We start from the raw sequence: 24,548 nt of genomic DNA on the forward strand, positions 1-24,548 counted from the left end.
ATATACATATTGACACATTTAGAAGATGCTTTTATCCAAGGTGACTTACAGCTGATGAGCAAAAGCAATTCATCACATTATAATAATGATTTCACTGACAAAGCAGAACATCTGTTACCAAAAGTGTTTCACAGTTGAAAGCATTGTGTTGGACTACTTTGTATATAAATACAAACATGCATTTTTAAATGGCAATTTATAATTGAGTCAGAAACAATATATATGTAAAAATATGACACGTTTATTTGTTTCCCTCAATGTGACAGTAGAACTTAGATTCTCATTTCTGTCCCATTTATTTGATGTGTATACCAGTCCTCAAAGCATTGACATCAGTCTCCTGTGAGAAAAACAGAAAAAAAAACATTACATTCATAAAGAGTTAAATATCTTACAAATGCATTGAAAACTATTAATGCTTCATCAACACTTACATATAAGCATCTTTGATGTACCAAACATCTTGTACCAATCATGTGGGCTCTGTGGAGTTCTGACGTCAACATTTGGAGGAAAAAAAGGAAAGAATGAGATCATTTTCCACTCTGATGTAACACGGCCCATATTCCATTATGCTTCTATTCCTGTAGATGAAGCAGGGTTTCCTTTTTACCTGCTGTGATGTTTTGTGGGCAGTGATGTGGGTTGAAGTGAATGAGTGAAATCAGGATGTGAGTGAATCACTGGGGTTCACTGAACATGATGGCGGTGCAGAATAATCCTCGGGATCCGGTGACTCAGCTGGGTTTAGTGAAGTCAAGAGGAATCAAGTTTAGTGAAGAGTACAGTGCTTGAATGATGAAAAGACTCGTGCATTACAGCATCAACATATTTCACATAACTTTCTATTTTCTGTCAGTGGATTCAAGTGTGGGTTTGATGTCATTGCCTTTCAAAATATCTTTGTTCCAAGAAAGAAAGAGAGTATAGAACATCAGAAAAAGATTTTTTTAAATCATTGTAATGAAAAACTTGTGCTTCATTTGTTATAGTATTAACACTTGAGAGAAAGAATATGTACCAGATGTTTTCTCTTAATTACAACTAATTGTGTTGACAGTATTTAACTTATTTTAGATAAACATGGCTTATCAGGTATGAAAACGTACTCTACCGTTCAAAAGTTTGAGGTCAGAAATATTTCTCTGAAACAACTAATACTTTTATTTAGCAAGTTTAGACAGTAAAGACATTTATGATGTTATAAAAGTTTTATAAATCAAATAAATGCTGTTCTTTTGAACTTCTGAAATGCTGAACTTGAACTTTGAAGATTAAAAAAAGTTTTCACAAATATATAAAGCAGCAAAACTTTTCAACATTACTAAGAATCAAAAATGGTTCTTGAGCGGCAAATCAGCATATTAAAATTATTTCTGAAGGACACATTAATGATGCTGAAAATTCAGCTTTACATCACAAGAATAAATTCCATTTTAAAATATATTCAAATAGAAAGATGTTATTCTAAATTGTAGAACTTTTTCACAATATTTCTGTTTTAATCAAATCATTTTGATCTATATATGATGATGAGCGTGAGATACTTCTTTTGAAAACATCTGAACATTTTAAAGACAACATTTTGAACGGTAGTCTATATATCTGCAAATAAATAGACATAATTAGTCATGTTTTTTTTATCTATTAATGTAACCCCTGTTTTAAACTAATGAAACACTGCGGTTGTGTGGGTGTTGAATTTCTTAGAATTGTAATTCAGTTAATTCCTCTTCCTGCCATTGCAATTTAAATAAATCTCTATCTCTTGAACTGAGTGGCATTTAAATTCATTACCTCAAATAAAATAGCCAAGTTTTTTGAACAAATTAAAACAAAACATTATTTTGAGATCGAACGTTCTATTAAAATCGACAGTGCTGAGCTGACACAGGAACAATGCGTCTGGAGGTGACATCATCACCATTCCTGGCTTCAGCTGCCAATGGGAGAACAAGCTTTCAGTAGGCCTATACAGCCATAATGTCTAATTATAACTAAAAAAGATAATCCGCCAGGTCAGCTGACATTTAATCAATAACAGACGTGATGGATGAATGCAACAGCTGCTTTAAAGGGCAGTGCGGAGAATAGAAAGAGAGTGATAAATAGATAATAGAATTCACTGTAGCCACATACATGGGATTTAGAAGGGGCTGACCTTAAATCTGGTTCTCGCCTTTTCTTTGCATATTCATTGTGGGAGGCTGAGGATAGTGATTCGAAAGATCTGTGTCCTCGTGAAGGGCCCGGTATATTCCTGTCTGTCTGGGGCCGAATGAGCCGCTCAAATGAAGCTGATTGCATTTCACTCCTGTTCGGCCTTTGTGCCACATCCACAAGAGCACACGTTAGATCTCTAGACAACAGAGAATATTGACATGGCAATACCTGGCACATGGCACTCTCAAAATGTGCTACTAATTACATTTTTAGAGTGGGGTACATCCGTGGTTTCTAACATGATTAACAGGCCTGAAAAAAGTATTGGAAGTTAGGCACAAAACTGTCACTGGGGTGATACCCTTTCAAACAGTATAATATACCTTTAAAGTGCTAAAATACCTTTTGCCACCTCAGTGACAGTTTTAGAACTTTTTTTTCTGTAAGTGTACTGTAAAATATTTTATGAGTGTTCAAACTGCTCTTTGTGAGTACAGTCATAAAAAAGTGCATGTACAGTGATCACAAGCAACTTAAGGAAAATACTTGGTGTAAGAATGCTGTAATCATAAACATCAACATGTTTTAATTCAAACTGTTTGGAAGGATGCTTGTTTGTATTTCATAAAATAAAAGTAAATAATAAAATATAATTTTTAAGTAGATTTTTATTGTACGATTATTAGTTAAAATGTTTACTGAAGTAGACGACTAATGAATTTATGTTTTTTTTTTTCAGAAATTGAAATTGCTAAATTTCACAAATAATTACAAAGACATGTCATTTGATGCATTCAATAAAAAAAATGTTGGTATTTTTTTTGTTTGTTTGAAGTTTTCTCCACCTGTTAATTGGGTTGACATTATTACATTTATTTTAGATCAATATGCCTGATCAGGTATATCAGAAAATATGCTTTTATATTTCAATTCTTTTAATCAGCGAGGATGCATCAAAAGATCTATATTTTTTTAATAATGTCATTCCTTTAAAGTGAAAGTGACGTGACATTCAGCCAAGTATGGTGACACATACTCAGAATTCATGCTCTGCATTTAACCCATCCAAAGTGCACACACACAGAGCAGTGAACACAAACACACACACTGTGAACACACACCCGGAGCAGTGGGCATTTATGCAGCGGCGCCCGGGGAGCAGTTGGGGGTTCGGTGCCTTGCTCAAGGGCACCTAAGTCGTGGTATTGAGGGTGGAGAGAGAACTGTACATGCACTCCCCCCACCCACAATTCCTGCCAGCCCGAGACTGGAACTCACAACCCTTCGATTGCAAGTCCAACTCTCTAACCATTAGGCCACGATTCTTAATAAAAGAATCCTAGGGCAAAAAGACTGACACTGTATCTTCCTTCAGTTTTTTTTATATTGTTATACAGCCTTTTTATTATTAAAATTAAATTAAAGTTTTGTTACTCAAATGTACAGTAGATACACATTCACTATGCAATATGACAATTTTTATGAAGAAGATTTTCTTTCCCAGTTGTATTTTCAGACTCTTATTAGCCCTCATTAACAAGGCAGTTAATTATAGCTGCTGTTGTCCTTTTGTTTCAGATATGTGTATTATTCTTCACCTTCACCGAATGCATGTCTAGATCTATAGAAGTCTGAGTCTTCACACACAGGTTCAGTCCTCTCATTAGACTAAAGCATTGAGTGCAGGAGAAGACAAGTGCTTTTGCCATGGATACACACACATTAACATCCATCTCCCTCACACCATTCAGCAAGAGTCTGCATTAAGCAGCTATAGACACTGAATGAAAGCACTACACATAATCAAATACAATGAGCACAACTAAATAATGCTAACGTTCTCACCTTACGTTCCAGTCAAAGCCAAAGCAAAAAAGAATATGTCAAAAGCACGCAGGAAATCTTCAGTATAGTTGCTGCTCTCATCATCCACAGCATGTCATGAAACCAAAGCGTGCGTTTCAGAGTTCATGATGCTGCCCAGTCCTTGTTGTCATGGAAACAGGCATCCAGATCCTGGGCTGCTTCCAATCACATGTTCATAAAACATTCTTTCATAAAGCTAATATGTCTTAGGAGGACGAGGAGATGGGATTATGGCTAGGCTCCTGGCTGTAATTATATATGTCAACAGTAACTCTGTTATTTAATGAGAACATCTGGCTGACTCATTATCAAATGCTTCCTTACCTGACTTTACATGGATGCACACATTTAAGGGGAAGTCGTGGCCTAATGGTTAGAGAGTTGGACTCCCAATCGAAAGGTTGTGAGTTCGAGTCCCGGGCTGGCAGGAATTGTGGGTGGGGGGAGTGCATGTACAGTTCTCTCTCCACCCTCAATACCACGACTTAGGTGCCCTTGAGCAAGGCATCGAACCCCCAACTGCTCCCCGGGCGCCGCAGCATAAATGGCTGCCCACTGCTCCGGGTGTGTGCTCACAGTGTGTGTGTGTGTGTGTGTGTTCACTGCTCTGTGTGTGTGCATTTCGGATGGGTTAAATGCAGAGCACAAATTCTGAGTATGGGTCACCATACTTGGCTGAATGTCACTTCACTTCACTCATTAGACTAACATGGGTAGTATTAGTTGCAAAGAAACTGCATTGCATCGAAATGGAAACAACATAAAATAAAGAAGGAAAGAAAAAATACAAACAGAAAATATACAAAATATACAAAAAATACAAACATGCACCACTGAACTATGAACCCCCCCCCCCCCCCCCACGAATATACGATGACATGCACCAGTCACTTTGTGCACCATTGGTCTGCTCACTACCTCATTCTCCATGGAACTGACATCATTCCACTACCTCATCAGTCAGTTAAATAAAATAACTGCTCTTGAGCCCTTTGACACTTTAATCAGACTTAATAAGCTTTTGTTTTTGCACTAAAAAACCTTTTATCTGCACTGTTGTTTACTTCATTAATTTGCACTATCTGCCTTTTGCCTTGCGCTGCTTTATTTAACTTTATTTTTAATTTTATTATATGTCTTTTTTTTAACATTCCCTTATTGTATAGTTGTATCTACATTTTATATTTTGATCTAGATTTTTAGGCTTTAATGTTATCTGTGTGCACCGGGGGTCTGAGAGTAATGCAATTTCGATTCTCTGTATGTAAGTACTGTACATGTGGAAGAATTGACAATAAAGCAGACTTGAATTTGAATTTGAATAAACCAAGGACAAGTTAATGAGGGAGAATGGTTTCATTGTGTTGTTGTTATTATTATTATTATTATTTAGACATTTTAAGATATTTTACAGTATTGAAAATCTCAGCGAGAAATACTCAAGTCTTTGCAAAGGGTTAAGAAATTTGTTCTTGTGAATAAGAAACAGAAATGTTGAACTGTTCAACAGCATGGACACTGCCAGAAAAAAAAGAAAGAAAGAAAAATAAATTAAGTTTTGATCACACTTTATAAAATAAGATCTATATCAACTTAATTTTTCACAATTTTTTAATACATTTTAGCAAATATATTTTGTGTTTTTTATCCATAGCCTATATGGATTGGGGGCTGGATCCTGTGCTTATCTGTCAGACAAGCAGTATTTTCCAGTGAGTATTAATGCAGTCAATACTGTCCAAAATTGTTTTATTAATATTAACATCAAAATGGGTTATAAAACACCCTATAAGCGATATTACCTTATTTTACTTTCAAAACAAAACTATAATTTAAAGAACGATAAAAATGTTTTTTTGATGGAACTCTTCCAGGGTTTAATGTCTGCATTTGAATGCATTTGAACGCATTTGTAGTTTGACAGTGGAAGGTCGTTTATACTGTTAAGCCACGCCTAGCTTCTCAATATTCATGAGGGAGAGTGCATATAAATTAAGTAATTCTGACGTTGTTTGCTAACTGGAGCGGAGAGGCACGTCAGATAATTAATATTCATGAGTCATCGCTCCCTTGTAAAAAGACCACGCCCACCCGCTCAGTGCACTTTCAACAAAGCTTCCGCAGTTTGAATCAACATGGCTCTTACTCCGGTTCTGTGTGAAAAATAAGCTTCTGCTGAAGCCAGCTCTGCCTTGTACTGTCAGCTGTATTAAAAGAGGTAATTGCTTTACATGACCCTTGAATGACTTTGCGTCATTTTGTGTCTTTGACACTGACATTCCAGACCGTTTAACCCATAATCTGTGTCTCATATTGACGCTAGAGGGTGCCATATGCGTAGGATGTTGACGAAATGTCAAGAGGGTCAGTATATGACGCCTTGGGATGAGAATGCGTTAGACATTCTGGCAAGACAAAAAGAGAAATGTTTTAAATGTCTAGAATAAATATCAATATATATAAAAAAGTTTTATCTTAAAATAGAACAGTTTTTTATTTCCTTTTTCTCTTGACTCTTGTCTTTAATGTATGTCAGTGGTTCAACCGCTATTACAGAATTTATGATAATATTGTAATTTTAGTTCGTGGGCAGTATTTACATAAATGGTCATCAGTTTTGATCGAGGTATTTAAACATACATATAAAACCACTGCTAGAGAGCACAAGCCTTGTTAAAACTGAGCTCTTGATGCAAAAACGTATAGCTTGTGACAGGGGTGTAGCCATCTTTTCAGTAGTGAGGGGGGCAGAAATGATATATATATATATATATATATATATATATATATATATATATATATATATATATATATATATATATACACCCACACATTACAATATAATATAATATTTTATGTTTTTAAAGAAGTCTCTTCTGCTCACCAAGCCTGCATTTATTTTATCCAAAGTACAGCAAAAGTTTTAAAAGTTTTTACTATTTAAAATAACTATTTTCTATTTGAAAATATTTTAAAATGTAATTTATTCCTGTGATCAAAGGTGAATGTTCAGCATCATTACTCCAGTCTAGTGTCACATCCTTAAGAAATCAATCATTCTAATATGCTGATTTGCTGATTATCAATATTTAAAACATGAGTACATTTCTTTCAGCATTCTTTGATGAATAGAAGGATCCAAAGATCAGCATTTATGTGAAATAAAATGCCTTTGCAACATTATATCATTCAAAAAACTTTTTTTTTTTGGAAAATAAATTATAGATATGAATACTTTTTTTTAGCAAGCTTTAAAATCTCAATAAATAAAATTTTGAAATATATTCAAATTGAAAACAGATATTTTAAATAGTCTAGTAAAAATATTTCAGTTCACTGTTTTGCTGTACTTTGGATCAAATAAATGCAGGCTTGGTAAACAAAAGTGACTTGACTGGTAGTGGATACTATAGGCAACTTAAATTATTCTCTCATTTCTAGCTTTTAATTTGCTTAGAAGTCTATAACTGCTTGACAATAACAAATAATATATATTTTTAATATACTACAAACACTTATTTATCACATAATAAGGCAGAATATTTTCTGTAATAAATCTATGTCAATTAGCACTGTTTTGTTGATATACTGTATTTATCACCTGCAGGAGATGACTTGAAAAACCATATACTGTCGCAATCGTATATTAATGTCTTCGTGTTTCAAAAGTTCATTTCTTCTGTCAAAACAACTGTTTTCATATAGCGATAGCTGGACGCTTTTGCCCATATTAGGAGTTTCCTGATATGACTTTCTGCGCGAGAGCGCGCTCCGGCTTCGAGGATGAATGAAACACCCACTGCAGGAGAGTTTAGCGCTTCTGGGTCCGAATAAAATATCAGGTCATGCGCAGACTATCCTGCTGCTTTGGAAAAACTGGATCAGATGCAGATCAGGGTACAGCAATGAACACTTAACGCTTTTCTCAAAGGTAAACTGTAAAAAGTTGTGTGGCATAAAGCAGGCAAAAATTATGCTGCAGATATTAACAAATTCATACGACTTTTATCTCTGCAACAGTTGTTATTCTAGAGAAAACCACCGAAAGGTTATTACATACTGTACATGGAGATATTATATGATAAGTTCTGTGGCATCATGTTGTGGCTCAGCCCCAGGCAGACTTTGTTGTCTTGTTATTGAAATAAACTGCTCAGTTCTGTGCTTATAAATGCTTATTTTATAATTTTTCTCATTCTCTCAGGCACAGGAAAAACTATGGTTATGGACATGTTTTATGATCGTGTGGAGACAGCAAAGAAAAAAATGTTGGATGTACATAAACGTAAGTCAGTTATGATTTATGATTATATTTATTTATTAAGATGCTGTAAATATACCCTTTATTGTTGTTTGTGCACTGATAATTCTTAGGTTTTGGTATTTTTTTCATTAATTGACTGATATTTATTTTATTTATTTATACTGTACTGAACTATTAGTTCAATTGAATTTGTTACAAACTCATTACATTTGGTAAGTATTAGACCATCAACACATTCGATTTTTTTCATTGTTTTGTGATATGGGCAGTGCACTGTTTATCTTCAGTACTTTTTACACTTAAGACAGAAATTGGCTTGAAAGTGCATTACTTACCATCTGAGTGACTGAAGTATTCCCAGAGCCCAAAAATGACCTATATAGGAATTTAAGTTCTGTAAATCAATTATAAACCAATGCCAAAATGAGTAAAGTTGCCATTATTTGCTTTTACTCAGATAGAGTCATGTTTATATAGGAATCAATCGGGTCAATTAGTAAATTAGTTCCTTCAAAGTGACCACCAGTGACTGCGCAACACTACAGAAAATTTCGATAATAGTTGTAATTAAATTATTGGAGTATGTTTTGAAAGAAAATACTATTTCAGTCTTTGTTTCATTTTAATGTTTAATTCAATGTTATTTGCCTTTACCTTGTAACTTTTTTTATGATGTTTACCAGCAATATCTGAGTGGAAATTGTTTTAAAGTAAATCATGCACCATTTTTTTTTCTTTTGAGTGTAGCCATCACACAATGTGCAGTTTCTTTCAGTAGCTCTTGGCTTCCAAATCCCAGTTTGTTTTGAGCACAATATCTTGTTTTACAGATCTGTACAAAAATGGATTACAGAGGGTGAACTTTGTGCCCTTAATCGCCGTGCTAAAGGTAAGCACTTTTATTAGATTATTAGTGCAGTGTTTACTGGTGTTATGTAGTGTGCTTAAAGGAATAGTTCACCCCAAAATGAAAATTTGCTGAAACTTTACTTACCCTCAGGTCGTCCAAGAGTTTGTTTCTTCATCAGAACAGATTTGGAGAAATGCAGCATTCCATCACTTGCTCGAGAATAGATCCTCTGCAGTGAATGGGTGCCGTCAGAATGAGAGTCCCATCAGCTGATTACATCACAGTAACCCACAAGTAATCCAAACCACTCCAGCACACCAATTATTGTCTTGTGAAGCCTTTTTTTTATTGTAATGTTTTTAATCAGCAGTTTGGACTCTCATTCTGATGGCACCCATTCACTACTGAGGATCAATTGGTGAGCAAGTGATGATATTCTCAATTTCTCCAAATCTGTTCTAATGAAGAAACCAACTCATCTACAGTTTTGATGGCCTAAGGGTGAGCAATTTATTTAATGCTCTTGTTGTACTTTTGGGAATAAGGTCAAAACAGTGATAATGCGTGTTAAATTACTTTGTTATAAGTGCTGCAAATAAAGCAGCAGTCAAATGTCTTGAAAACAGGAGTATTGGACTCTGGAATAGATTATCGGAGAAGAAATCACACTGCAGCTGGGAAACTCTTCTACCTGTAAGAAAATTCATTAGGTTGTACAAAATAGATGTTGCTGTATTAGTGATCCACTTTTAATCAAAAGTGAAAGTGAAAAAAAGTGAAAGTGAAGTGACATTCAGCCAAGTATGGTGACCCATACTCAGAATTTGTGCTCTGCATTTAACCCATCCGAAATGCACACACACAGAGCAGTGAACACACACACACACTGTGAGCACACACCCGGAGCAGTGGGCAGCCATTTATGCTGCGGCGCCCGGGGAGCAGTTGGGGGTTCGATGCCTTGCTCAAGGGCACCTAAGTCGTGGTATTGAAGGTGGAGAGAGAACTGTACATGCACTCCCCCCACCCACAATTCCTGCCGGCCCGGGACTCGAACTCACAACCTTTCGATTGGGAGTCCGACTCTCTAACCATTAGGCCACGACTTCCCCACAAATGTTTCACCATGACTTAAACTTTGTGCTCATAGAGTGCGTCAATGAGAGTTATGAAGCATCTGGCTTGCGTCTTCTTGTTTAAGATGAGCAAAGGAATGTTTCGAGTGAAAACAAACACAGCCGAGATCTCCAGGTATCTCCAGGCTCCTATCGGCTAACTGTAAAAAACAACACATTACTCACTAATACTGTTCATTTCAATGGAGGATGGTGAAACAAACAGGAAACAGACTTACTCGATCACACAGCTCCTCAAAAATGCAGTCTGCTATGTTCCCACATGCTTTGCAAGTGTCAGTATCCTACCATGTACCAAATTTGCATAAAATATCAAATTAAAACACAATTAAATTCTCAACTCACAGAATTTTGGATGCATAACATAATGGTCACCTACATTCACATCTGTAGCAATATGTTATCTAACAAGCTGCATTCTACAAATATGGAAATATATTCAAATATGGAAGTTGACTACTTTCTTCAATCAAATACCTGCATCTTAAAAAGTATTCCTGAAGTGTTAAAAGCTGGAGTGTAAAATTTCTGCACCACTAATGCTACCAAAAAGTCACTGATGCTTAGGCAAGACAGGGTGTGCCATGTTTTGAATATCATCATGTGATTTGCTTCTGTCATCCTTTATTAAGATGGGGCAATAAAAATCATTTAAACATACAAAACATGAAATGCTTTGCTTAAACAGTTAATGTTAGTGCTTTGACCAGGTATGAGTAAAAAAAAAACAAAAAAAAACATTGTATTATGAAGTGATGAATTATTTATTAAATATTTTTTAATCTAGTTCCAGTGAACCTGATGTTGATGTAACACTCGAGAAGCTGTTCGATGTCATTCAAACAGAAGTTGGCTGCTAATGTGTTTGCTAAATAACAAAACACTAATTTAATTAGCTGATGGTTTATCAGTAAATAGAATTTCAATGCAGCTTGTTAGATAACATATTGCTACAGATGTGAATGTAGGTGACCATTATGTTATGCATCCAAAATTCTGTGAGTTGAGAATTTAATTGTGTTTTAATTTGATATTTTATGCAAATTTGGTACATGGTAGGATACTGACACTTGCAAAGCATGTGGGAACATAGCAGACTGCATTTTTGAGGAGCTGTGTGATCGAGTAAGTCTGTTTCCTGTTTGTTTCACCATCCTCCATTGAAATGAACAGTATTAGTGAGTAATGTGTTGTTTTTTACAGTTAGCCGATAGGAGCCTGGAGATACCTGGAGATCTCGGCTGTGTTTGTTTTCACTCGAAACATTCCTTTGCTCATCTTAAACAAGAAGACGCAAGCCAGATGCTTCATAACTCTCATTGACGCACTCTATGAGCACAAAGTTTAAGTCATGGTGAAACATTTGTGATTTCTGTTGGAAGGTCTTAAAGGAACCTCTCACAGTTCGGGGAATATCTCCACAGGTTTGAGTCGTGCTGCAGGCCGAAGCTCCATTAGATGATCTGTTTGTTCAAGAACATCACGACCATCATGACACTCATGTTTTATTGGATGATCTGGGCATTTCAAGGGTAAGTTACAAACGGTTTCCTATTCATATTCTTTGAGAATTAAATAAGGAACCTTTTTGTTGCAAGCTGAAATTTGGGGGTTGGTACGATTTTTTATTTTATTTAATTAATTTATTTTTTTATAGTAAATTTTGTGCAATATTATTACATCTAAACAGAACTGTTTTGTATTTGAATTTTAAAATGCAAATTATTCCTGTGATCAAAGCTGAATGTTTAAGCTTAATCTTTCTGCAATTCATGATTCTTTGATGAAAGAAAGTTCAAAAGGACAGCATTTGTTTGAAATCTTTTGGAACATAAATGTCTTCATTGTCAATTTTGATTACTTTATTGTATCCTTGTTGAATAAAAGTTCTAATATCTTTGATTAAAAAGTCTTACTAACCTCAAACTTTGGATATACAGTAGTAGGGTACTGGCCAAAATGAGAGTAATGAATTGAGAATATTCGGTTTCATTATAGTGGGTGGGATGTGCTTAATTGTCATGAAAATAAAATGCTCAATTAATACTGCAAAATAAAACTCTTTACTCGTCTTAAAAAAATAAACTAGTTTGCTCAAAAAATATAATTTGATGAAACTTTACTCAAACTCAGGCCATCCAAGAAGTAGAGGAGTTTGTTGCTCATCAGAACTGTTTTGGAGAAATGTAGCATTGCATCACTTGTTCATCAATGGATGCTCTGCAGTGAATGGGTGCCATCAGAATGAGTCCAATCAGTTGATAAAAAATATCACAATAATACACAAGTAATCTACACCACTCCACGCCAGTCCACCAGTTAACATCTTGTTATTAAGCCAAAAACTGTGTTTTTTTTAACTTGAGACTGTTGCCTCTGGCTAAAATACATGTCCATAATCCATAATATTGCTTTCTCTATTGAAAACAAACTCATCTGCATCTTGGATGATCTGAGGGGGAGTCAGTTTTTAGGTGAAGTATAACTATAAAAATCTTTAGATTTTTATCCTTGGTGTGTTAATGATCTCTTCACATTGATGGGTGGCAGTGATTTGATTTTCTCTTTTAATGCATCAGGATACAGGCAGCTCACTGGCCATCTTTACAGGAGAAGAGGAGGTGTTCGCCTTCCAGAGGACAGTATCTCACCTTACTAAGATGCAAACAGAGGAGTACTGGGTTGCAGGAGATCGGAGCTCTAAGTAGCTTTTATCATTACTAACTCCATATACAGTGGCCATCTCAACTATCTTAAGACTCAGCCTCTCATGAGGTTCTGGGATCAACTCCATTTTGATTTGGTGAGGATTGTATTTTAATCAGAACTGTATGGAATAATGCTGCACTTTATAAACGCACATGCAAACATGAACGACAGACTAGCCTCTTTTTGAGGTTTGGTCTTGAATTATAAGTTGTTTTGTTGGAAGGATGAGGATCTGCCAAAGATGTGTTTTGAAATCAGGCTGCCTTTCTGGTTATTTAAATGGTTTGTGGAAGATTTTATTGACAACCTATAGTTGTCAGATAATGGATATGCAACCTATTTAAAATTGTTTGCATTAAAATAATTTTTTACTTTTATTGATGTCTGATTGTTCTGAAGCTTTCTCTAGTGCTTCTGTTTACAGGTAGGTTTACATGGTTTATTCATCTTTATTTTTGTCCAAGACATAATATGAAAATATTAGTCATGCATATTTAAGTATAATGAAGGAGACATGGTCGGACCTTTGCTAAATTAATCTCATACTTAGGATGAAGAATTTGTTCAAACACTAAATTTTACTAAATATTACACTGTGGCACTAAATATTACATTGTGGCAGGTATCTTGTCTGTAGCAGACATTGTTCATGAGTGATGCCACAAATCTGTCAGAGTAAAGTTACTTTTCTACACTATTTTATTTTATTGTTCTTAGAGTTATTTTTATGTAATATTCCTATTAATATATATATAAAAAAAATCCTTAATTAAAAAATTCCTCTACTAAAAAATATGTAGGTTATGTATGTTCGAGGGAGTGTATTAAAGAATAGCTCTTGGGATGGCATATTTGTGTAATGTGAAGAAGACGTGTGTGGCAGTGGATGGTGAGCTCCAGTGTGCTGCTCTCCGGCCCTTTAAGAAGCAGTTCCTCTGTCTGGCTCCAGGGGGCGCATGATCTTTGTGTTGCTGTTCTTCTCTGCTGTTTGTAGCGGAGCAGCAGTGCTGGATTGCCCGGGAAGCGGGACGCAACGTCCTGCTCCGACATGGAAGAGGGATCATGGAAGTTTATTGGGGGAAATCCTGTGTGTGTTAGGACTCATTCGTGCTGATTTGTAGCGGGACGGCTGTGGAGGTATGGCTTGATCGTTTGAGGACACTTTCGCGCACGTACAGCCCTTCTGATCGCTTTCAATCAGCGATTTTAAAAGGCGGCAGCTGCTGCGTTCTGAAACAATGTAACATTCGCATTATGATGTAATGTTACAATGTAACACATTCGCAGTGCGACGTCGTGCAACAATAGTTACAAATCCGACCGTCCGCTATGTTCCTTTCTTGATGCTTTTAAACCGCGGAAGCTTCATTAAACGACTCGAATGGGGAAATTTTCGCTCGTTTTGTCGTTTATTTAACGCTTAGAACTAACCAAAAACGAGCGAGATTCATAAACGAATCCTTCGGTGTGCTGGAAGTGGCCATGAGCGCATTTGGAGATATTCCTGAACATCTCACGATATCAGTTCGATCCCTGAAGTGTCCCGCATGAAATGTGGACTCTAGATGGCATGCACGAGGCCACTGCTGCTGTTGTGTTCAGAAAAGCCGTCCATACATCATTCATTTGAAGGAGTCCGGGAAATATGGCAGAGGAGATAGATAAGCCCTTGGCTGTGGACGTGGATGTCGACATAGACCCTGATTTTGAGCCCCAAAAAAGGCCCAGGTCCTGCACCTGGCCTCTGCCCAGACCAGAGTCCAATGGTGAGAAAGCAGAACCAGCAGATGTGGGAATCATTCCTGAGGAAGAGGTAGATGAAAATGGCACTGACGATGATGCACAAGCATCTAGTGGCATTACAGGCTCATCAAAGCCCGTCAGTGTGACAGAAGGAAACCAGGCTCGTGCTGCTGCTCCTGCTATAGAAACCAGTGCTGCCATCAGTGATAAAGACTCCTACGGCTCTCCTCTATCTTCCCAAAATGCTCTGCCCGCATGCAACGACTCCAGCATAAACGGTCTGATTCCTCAGCAGCCCAGAAAATCCTCTGCCCGCAGGAACGCCTGGGGAAACTATTCCTACGCGGATCTCATCACACAAGCCATCGAGAGCTCGCCCGAGAAACGGCTGACATTGGCCCAGATTTATGATTGGATGGTCCGGAATGTGCCATACTTCAAGGACAAAGGTGACAGCAACAGCTCTGCAGGATGGAAGGTACGTCAGGTCAAAGAGACGGGCTGGTTTTTAACCTTTTAAACCTTGCTTTACGTGCATATCTGCGACTGTTAATGTTCTTTAAATCCATTTTGTTGCAGCTAATAGGGTGAATTCAGTTTCATTGGGACATCTCAATAGCAAAAAGTGTCCCAGTTTACTAGAATTTACCCCCCATATTTGTGCTTATATTCTTACAGGGTGCCACACGGAGAATGAAAATGTGTGGTTTGCTGATGAAGTGCATGCAGTTGTGGTCATGCCAAAGGGCGTAATGCAGCAGATTAACTTTTGAAAGTGCCCTGATAACAAGCTTTTAAATGCCCCTGCTTTCCTCATAATTTCCTCAAAGTACTGAAGCATGATCAAAAGAATGAGATGTACTGTAGCAATATCTAAAACATTTTCACGAATCACTCTTTGTATTATCAATATGATTGCACCTTTTTCGTTGAAAATAAACTCCAACAATATAGGGCTTTTATATGCTCGCTTCTCTCATCCCTGTTTGATTCGAGGGATTAGCTTGGCCTGGAAAAGCAATTTATCCAACATGGAATCAAGTCTAATGAATGCTCTCGTTATAGCTGGATTTGATTTAGAGAAAAACCTCAGGAAATCCCTGTGCAATCCTGCAGATGTAAGGCTGCTGTGCAGATATTAGATGTAAAAAGATGATTTGGTACCTTCCCGAACAAGCCATTAAAATCGCAGATTGTGTCAAAGCAGCATTCCAGTATTAAATAGGGAAATAGAATAATGAATTTATAATTTGTTGTTTAATATTTTAATTAATTTGATTAACTTTTGCCCTTTTTGCATAATCATTGAGAAATTTAAGAGTCAATGTATGTTTTGCAGATCATAATGATAGCAGTCCACAGTAACATTGAGGTTAGTTGCCAGATTGGTTGTTTAAATCCTGTGTTTGCTAAAACAGACATTGGTGATTCTGTCATGAGATTGTAGGAACAGTCAGCGTACTCAGTGCAGATAAAGCCATCCTGCAGAGCGTTTGCATCTGCCTGCCACTGAAGGAGGCAAAAAAGAGAAACCATGGGCATATTGTCACTGCCAGGGTTGCTATTGGCTGTTTTGTCCCCACCTCCACTTCTGATTGGCTCTCGGCTACAGCATAAGAAGCAATCAGCTGACTGGAAACTATGTAGGTCAGTGTGTAGCAACGTGTGAAGAGCTTTGGTGTTTGACTCCGAGAGACAGCATTTTGTGCAAACTGGCAGCGCTCCAGTGCTGTTCTGAGTGGTGCTTTGCTCAAAAGGGACTGCATCATGGCTTTCAGATGATTTCAGCCCCTCTTTCCATCTATTATATTTCTTTTTCATGGCCCTGTGTAGATTTAATTCAATAGAAAGCAGCACCACACAATCTTTAAAATGATTTGCATTGCTACATTCACATAATCTGACACTTTATTTAATGCAGTGGTTTACTTATGCAAATTTTATGAATCTCATGAAAACTATCGAGAACAAACCTAGGTTTTGGATTGAAAAACATTAGGATATAATAAACATAAAGAACATATGTCAAATATGCTCTTCAGTTGCAATTGCTATTGTAATTGCAGATAGAGCAAACATGAATAAATTAAATATTCAAACTGGTTTGAACCCTGGTTGAATTTGTCATTGAAGATATTGCTCTTATTGGAAGTCTAGTTGGTAATGATATAGCTATGCATGTCAACAAACAATCTGATGGATGTGTCTTAGATTAGATTCGGTTGAGTAAGCAGTTTAACAAAGCAAAAAATGTAAAGCTGCTTTAAGAATAAGTTGGGAAACTTCTTAGAGAGTAGAAAGTTCTGTTTTAGATTAAATCCAGTAATAGGCTTGAAGCAAAGGCATTAATGGAAGTGAAGTGTTATGAGGTCAGCCCATTCACTCTTTGAGAGGTTCAAAGGATATGGACAGTGTTGAGCAATGTCGAGTCCAGCTTTCTACAAGACGTAGCAGACACTGCATTTGGTAAATTCACACTATTTTTAGACTCTGTCTGCTTGACTATTCATGAAAGAGGAAAACCATGTCTCGCTCGTGAATTTTATCACATCCCTTTATGCTGCATTATGGATTGCGGAACCTTCTGTGCTGCAGTCCACATTAATTCAGCTTTACTGCACTGCACTCTTAAACTTTGTACACGATTGAGGAAGTCTCCATGAATCTTTCAGATTTCTCTGCAGTTGGAAAAATTTTAGATGGTTGTGTGTTGACTAGTATTATGGGGTAGTATTCTCATAAGAAAATCCTGGTAACCAAATGGGATGTTTCATTAGTGATTACACTGGTGTGCCTAAAATTGCCTGTTTTCTGTTGCAAACGTGAAATCCCAAAAACCGAGCACCCGTTACCCAGCTGAATTTGAGAGCACAGATCAATTATCTGCACACCCCATTGAACAGCGTAGAATGGGTTGATTTACTTGTAGATTGGTCTTGACCACAGAGACCAAAACAATTTGAACGGTGTGTGAGAAATTCAAATGAGAACAGTACTTTCTTTTTTTTCTATAAAGCTGCTTTGGAATATTGTATACTTTAAAAGTGTTATGCAAGTTTAGTTGAAATTCAGCACTGTCCTTTTGAAATTCAACCTCAATGGGAACCAAAAATACCTACTTGTTATATATATAATTTTAATTTAAAGTTTAATTTACTTATTTGTTTGTTTATATTAGGGTTGTCCTCGACTAAGGATTTTTCCGGTCTTATAGTAGTCGTTCTTTTGAAGCATTAGTCAGCTAATCGCACATTTATTAATAAATCATTTAAATCATTATAATGAGCCTTTACTTGCCTACATAGCCTAATAAGCGATCAAGTGCACAAACTTGCCACAGCACACCGGCAGAAGGGATAATTATGAATGTGCCAGGGAATAACAGTAAGGAGACTGTATTAACATTTTAATATTTTGATAAACTAGTGCTTTCTTTGTTCTTGGTTTAAGAGATGAAGTCGGCAAAACGGTCATCATTTCCGCAGTTGTGATGCACATGTATGCAGGTTTCATACAGATTGCATAATCTGAGAATATTTGTTTTACATTTGAATTGGTTCATTTGAAAGTAGACTTTCATTCTCTATAGATATATTTTTATGTCTGTAAGGTAAAGAAATACACAGTGTTTCACGCTCAAGTAGGCCTGTCACAATAACAACTTTTTGTTGTGCGATATATTGCCCCAGAAATAATTGCAAAATCAATATTATTGTCCATTTTAAAGATCATTTTATGCCAAAATCATAATGTAACAGCATAAGGCCTACACACTTTCAAATGACAACTAACTTTTAATATTTGAGAATATTTAGATCGTGGAAATTAAGTATCCAAATATTAGATTCCTTAAAAACCTTAATAAATGGTAAAAAAGAAGCATGTTTTAAATTTGTTTAAAATAAGCTCCTCACGACTACACCATTATGTACGAGAAGCTGCAAAAGTAGAATGTACAAAACATGGTGACATAAATTTTTAAGTAAATATAATGGCCGATATATTGTCACCAAAAATTATTGAGGTCATGTTATATAGATTAGTTTACAGACTGAGACGGCAGAAAGTGCATCTAGTTTACTAACGATTAGTCGACTATTAAAGGGCATCCTTAGTTTATATCCTTATTAACTAATCAGTTGATCAAGGTCTTCTTAAGGATCACTTGAAAAAACACAAGCAGGTGCGCTAAAGTGGGTTGGAAATGTATAGCTGCACGATAAATCGCATGCGATATTTAATGCGCATCTTGTCAGTAAAGCCGGTTCTGTAATCAGCGGTAAATCTCCATCACCTTGGTGCTTTCAAATGGAGCAGAATTAACCACACAGAGCCGTTGCTCACTGAAAAGCTGTGCAAAAACACGACCATATTTTGCACGTTTTGCCTAGCTTGTCAGTTAACAATGCCTCTGTGTAGTTAATTCTGCTCCATGTGAAAGCGCGCAGGTGATGGAGATTTACCGTTGATTGCAGAATCGGCTTTACTGACAAGATGCGCATTAAATACTGCATGCGATTTATCGTGCAGTCCTACAGGACAGTGGTACCCAGCTGCAGGGGTTGAAGACCTAGGCTTTAAATTCTTGACCTACACAAATGGACTCTATTAGTCAGAGGGGTCACATGACCCTTCAATCTCTGTTTAAAGCAATCAAGTCAGAGTGGCATTGTTCGTCACTCAGTATTGTGCACTGTAGAGTTCAAGATTATTTTGCTTGAACATGAGGGCATTATTCTAATTCTTAATGGCCAGATTGTTAACATATCGAGCTGAGGAATCTAAAGCAAGAAGCATATGAATGTTTCAAGCATGTCTTATGATGCACCGCTCATTATCTACTTTTCTCTTTTTGCAGAACTCAATACGACATAACCTGTCACTCCACAGTCGCTTTGTCCGGGTCCAAAATGAAGGAACAGGAAAAAGTTCATGGTGGATGGTTAACCCTGATGGCGGAAAAGGGGGTAAAGCTCCACGAAGACGTGCTGTTTCAATGGACAACAGTAATAAGCTCATCAAGAGCGCCCGTGGCCGTGCCGCAAAGAAGAAGGCTGCTCTTCAGGCCACTCAGGACGGAAGCTCTGAGAGTTCCTCCAGCCTGTCCAAATGGACCGGCAGCCCGACCTCCCGCAGTAGCGACGAGCTTGACGCTTGGACGGATTTCCGTTCCCGCACTAATTCTAATGCCAGCACCCTAAGCGGACGCCTTTCCCCAATTCTGGCCAACCTTGAGGTGGATGAAGTTCCCGATGATGACTCCCCACTGTCGCCCATGCTGTACTCGAGCCCTAGTAGTATGTCTCCATCCACTGGACTAATAGAACTACCCCGTCTAGCTGATCTTGCAGGAACCATGAACCTTAATGATGGCGTCTCCGACAACCTAATGGACGACCTTCTAGATAACATCAGCCTGACAGCTTCCCAATCTCCGAGCAAAGACGAGAGTGGGTCCAACCTACAGGGAAGCCCGGTGTTTACCTTCAGCTGCTCTGGGAGCAGTCTGGCAATTCCCTCTGGCAGCTATGGCACAAACTCCATGTTTAGCCCTCCATCCGTCACTGGTCTGAGGCAATCTCCAATGCAAACAATCCAGGAAAACAAGCAGGCCACGTTCTCCTGCGGTTCCCTCTTTAGCGATCAGAGTCTTCAGGACTTGCTTAGCTCAGAGTCCAACAATCGCAGCGATGTCCTTCTTACCCAATCTGATCCACTTATGTCACAAGCCAGTGCCTCCCTTTCCTCCCAGAATGCCCGTCGCAGTGTCCTGTTGCTGCGTAATGACCCTATGATTTCCAACCTGGCTGGGCCTGTAGGACAAGTGGGGCTCAAGAAGGTGTCGCCATCTGGATGGCAGATGAACTGTGTCTCGAGCAGTGAGTCAGACTACCAAAGCTTGATGAAGCAACATCTCCAACAGTCTCCCTTCAGAAGCACATCTATGCAGTTCAACTCGTCTGATTCGTTGTTGGCAGGTCTCAACGGCAGCATGACCTCCATCCAGTCGGTGTCTCAGGACCAATTCCCATCTGACTTGGATCTTGAGGTGTTAAGTGGCAGTTTCGATTGCGACATGGACGCCATCACCCGCAACGATCTGATGGATGCAGAGGGCCTGGAGTTCAGCTTCGATTCGCATCTCATCTCTTCTCAGAATGCTAACCTGACTTCAGGGAGCTTCTCCACTTCTAAACGAACCTCCTCCCAAAGCTGGGTGCCAGGTTGATGCAGCCAGGCCCAGGAATGTAGTGAAGAGGCCGAACTCTGCATTTGAGCCAACTGTCCACTGTAAAGCAACTGTACATTATGCTGTAGAAAAGCTATTTGACATCTGTTGGAATGAGTTTGAGTCAATGTCAATGATTTACCCAGTCGGTGTTGTAGTTTTGTGGCTGTATGTTTTGTATCGTCATGATTGAGGCTGGCTTGATGGACATTGTGAAGAGTTTCAACACATTTAACCTTGAAGTGCTTGCAGGTTATTCTAAATGCCAATGACTAGGTATTGAACTGAACCTGCTGGAATACAGTAAGTGGAGTACCGTAGAGGGTAAATTGTTTATGCGTATATGAAGGCTTGGCCAACAGTACTTCCCTTAGTCCATCTAGAATACAAAATTTGAAAGCATTTAGGAGTGTGGAAAGAGTGGAGTCAGTTTGAAAGCTTGAAATCTTGAATACTCATTAATAAAGTGGTCTCTATGACAAGTGGAGCACTGTGGAGAGAAGGTTGTCAAAATATAAAGGTTTGGGCAGCTGTTCTTCCTTTAGTCCACTTAGAATATAAAATCCCCAAAACTTACCATTGCATACAAAACCTACACACTAGAAAAACTAACTCTAAATCATTTGGGTATGTGGAAGTCAGTTTTCTCAAGACGTGATTGGTCAACTGGTCCCTACGATAAGTGTATGATCATAGAGTGAAGGTTTTCTATATATGAAAGCATGGGCAATTTAACTTTCCTTGGTTCGTGTAGAAAAGAAAAATTTCCCAAATCCACCTCTGCGTACAGGGGTCTCTACAAACTAGAGAAGTCTGTCATTAAAGCAATTGGGAATGTGGAAAGAGTCGCTCAGTCAGAACACCAACTGATAATCTTGAATTTGTATTGGTCAGCTGGTACCTAAATGGAGGATCATAGAGAGAAGATCACAAGTGAACCTCCTTTGGTTAATCTAGAAAAACGAAACCCCTAAAACCCACCACTGCATATGAGGGTGCCTACACCGTAAGAATCTCTTATGAAAGCATTTGGGAGGGTGGAAAAAGTTGGGTCAGTTTGAAAACCAAGCAAGAATTTGAGTTCCCATTAGTCAATGTACTTATGACAGATTGCACTGCAGACAGTTAAAATATTGTCAATTTATGGTGGTCAAATTGGCAAATCCTTTGCATTTGCTTCGACGTTATTGTAATACTTTATCCCCATTGAAATCAAGTAAACTCTAGTCTGTAGGTGCCCTTAGGTTGTTGTAGTTTCTTGTAATTGTGATTGAGATTAATAGATTTCTAGTCCTCGAAACAAAATACTAGCCTTTTGCCAAACTAGTCCTCAGGACAATTGAAGAAATGGCCTGTTTACAACACAAACCTTTTGAGAATGTTTCTGTTGTCCGAAAAAAAAAACGGCCATGAAAAATCCATCTTTTTCTCCAACTTTCTTTTCTTCGTGAAACTGAAAAAGGGAAGAGGTTGTGATTTTGTGAAACCAGTGAACATGATGTATCCTTGACTCCTTTTACAGAAAAGTGAACTATGATATAATGATAAGCTATATATTTAGTGTTCTGCTGTATGAAACTAACTTCTCAGTGTTTCCCATGGATTTCGTAACACAACCTGTGCATTTATCTTTCTCAGAATTCTTGAACCTGAGAATCTCCGTCACCTCTATGCTGTGTTCATTTATGAAGTCAACCATCAACTAGTAGATTATGAGCTATATAGTCGTATTTCTGTTTGTATACACACAAACACACACACACACACAGGACCTCATTCATGATGTCATTGTTGTATAAATTGTTTGTAAAATCAATGGTTTTATGAACAATTTACACATCTTTAAACAGTTCTTAAATGGTTGCATTTGATTCTATTTAGTGTTTTTGTGCATTTACTGTACATTGACATGCATGCAACCATATACACAAGAATGGCTTTACAAAATTCTCTGCAAACCATTAATTTCTGTTGTGCTTGTATTTCATGAATGAGGCCCGTAGTGCTTATGTGTATATGTGCTGTGCACTTAATATGTATGTGTGTGTCTCTATACACAAAAATATTGGATTCATTCTAGAGATAAGGTATATTAACAGTTACAAATTCTGGAGTGCTAATTAAGGACCACTAGATGTTTGTAAATTTGTAGCAGGGAAAAAAAATTAAGCTAAAGAGCATTTGGTGCTAAGTGAAATTGTGTCGGGTCAGTTCATAAGGATGACATGTCACATTCTTAGCATTTATGTGTATATTTCTACACAATGGCTGGTACTAATAGAAAGTGCGTATCAGTTGTGATGCCAGTGTGCTTTAAGCATCCTAATAGTTTTAAAATGAAAGGCAGCCACATTGTAGTTTTACAGCCTGTACGGATAAGCTATGTGACAGCACCTATGTTGTACTGTATTTCATTGTTGAGCTTGAACATGCCAGACATCCAAATTCAAGGCTGATGAGAAATAATGCAACTACTCAGTAGTGCCATTCAGGGACATCTTGCAGATGTTTCAGTAGTTACACATAATTTTGTTTTAACATCAGTCGAATGTACGTTTTCTTAAGTTCAGCTTCACATCCAAAATGTTCATAAGCTTCTTAAGCACTGATTTTTTATAATCTGCTTTTGATAATCAGCTGGAGTCACAGAATTTAAGGCGACTATAAAAAGTTGATTGTGTTGTTTACTTAGTTTTAAATTGTGTAATACATTTTCAGCATCATAATTTGCTTCCTTCACATGCTTTTAATTCTGATATTTTTCATGTTGTTTTGGGTAGGATAATTGTACTTCTCAAAAGAACTGCTACAATCTTCATTCATTTTGAAGTTTAATTGTAAAGAGGGAATTAACAAATTGAGAACGTTATCTGCTTGTGTACCACCTTTCACCACAATTGGCTGTTAGTTACTATCCACTCAGTGTTTGCTTGACTTTACCGGTGTATTTCAATTTTGGATAATGTAAACCAGGTAGTGCAAGGCAAGGTGCATGTAAATAAAGCTTGTACAACACAATGCGTTTCTGTAGTCTTTATTTTAATTTGTTTTAAAATAAGCAAGTGATATAGTTCACCAAATTTACTTTAGGGTGTTTCTTCATAGGAACAGGTTTGGAGAAATTTAGCATTACATCACTTGCTCACCAGTGGATCCTCTGCAGTGAATGGGTGCCAGCAGAATAAGTGCCTGAATGGCTGATAAAAACAATTTCACAATAATCTACACCATTGCCGTCCAACTATTAACATCTTGTGAAGCATCGTTGCATGTAAGAATCCAACCACGTATTTGTTTAGAACTGAATTGGTTTCCTTTTGTAATTGACGCTTGATTTGTGCATGTTTCTCAGATGATTCATGAGACAACTTTTGCACTGGAGGGAGCAGCGTTATAGATTATGGACTCATATTTTTAGCTGGAAGCAAAGGTTTGAAGTTAAAAATGGTTGAATGATGGCTTTTTATAAACATGCAGCTTTTTACTTCACATGATGTTAACTGATGGTCTGGAGTGGTGTGGATTATTGTGATGTTTTTAACAACTGTCTGGACATTCTGACGGCACCCATTCACTGCAGAGGATCCA

The 24,548-nt window shown here is 37.4% G+C and overlaps 1 protein-coding gene and 1 pseudogene across 1 annotated transcript; both read left to right on the forward strand.

Annotated features, from left to right (window-relative positions):
* The first annotated feature begins 1,083 nt into the window (after positions 1–1,083).
* LOC132113359 (AFG1-like ATPase) lies at positions 1,084–13,426 on the forward strand (annotated as a pseudogene).
* A 472-nt stretch (positions 13,427–13,898) lies between these two features.
* On the forward strand, positions 13,899–23,978 carry LOC132112410 (forkhead box protein O3-like). Its single transcript, XM_059519868.1, has 2 exons — positions 13,899–15,209; positions 19,590–23,978. The coding sequence occupies exons 1-2, from the start codon at positions 14,634–14,636 to the stop codon at positions 20,958–20,960; spliced, it is 1,947 nt and encodes a 648-aa protein (XP_059375851.1). The 5' UTR covers positions 13,899–14,633; the 3' UTR covers positions 20,961–23,978.
* The last annotated feature ends 570 nt before the right edge of the window (positions 23,979–24,548 follow it).

Source organism: Carassius carassius, chromosome 32, assembly GCF_963082965.1.
Source record: "Carassius carassius chromosome 32, fCarCar2.1, whole genome shotgun sequence".
Classification (NCBI taxonomy): domain Eukaryota; kingdom Metazoa; phylum Chordata; class Actinopteri; order Cypriniformes; family Cyprinidae; genus Carassius; species Carassius carassius.

Bases quoted from the DNA above. Each gene is read 5' to 3' on its own strand.
- LOC132112410 (XM_059519868.1), top strand. From the start codon at position 14,634: ATGGCAGAGGAGATAGATAAGCCCTTGGCTGTGGACGTGGATGTCGAC. The intron at 15,210-19,589 runs GTACGTCAGGTC...CTCTTTTTGCAG, and splicing joins ACAGCTCTGCAGGATGGAAG to AACTCAATACGACATAACCT.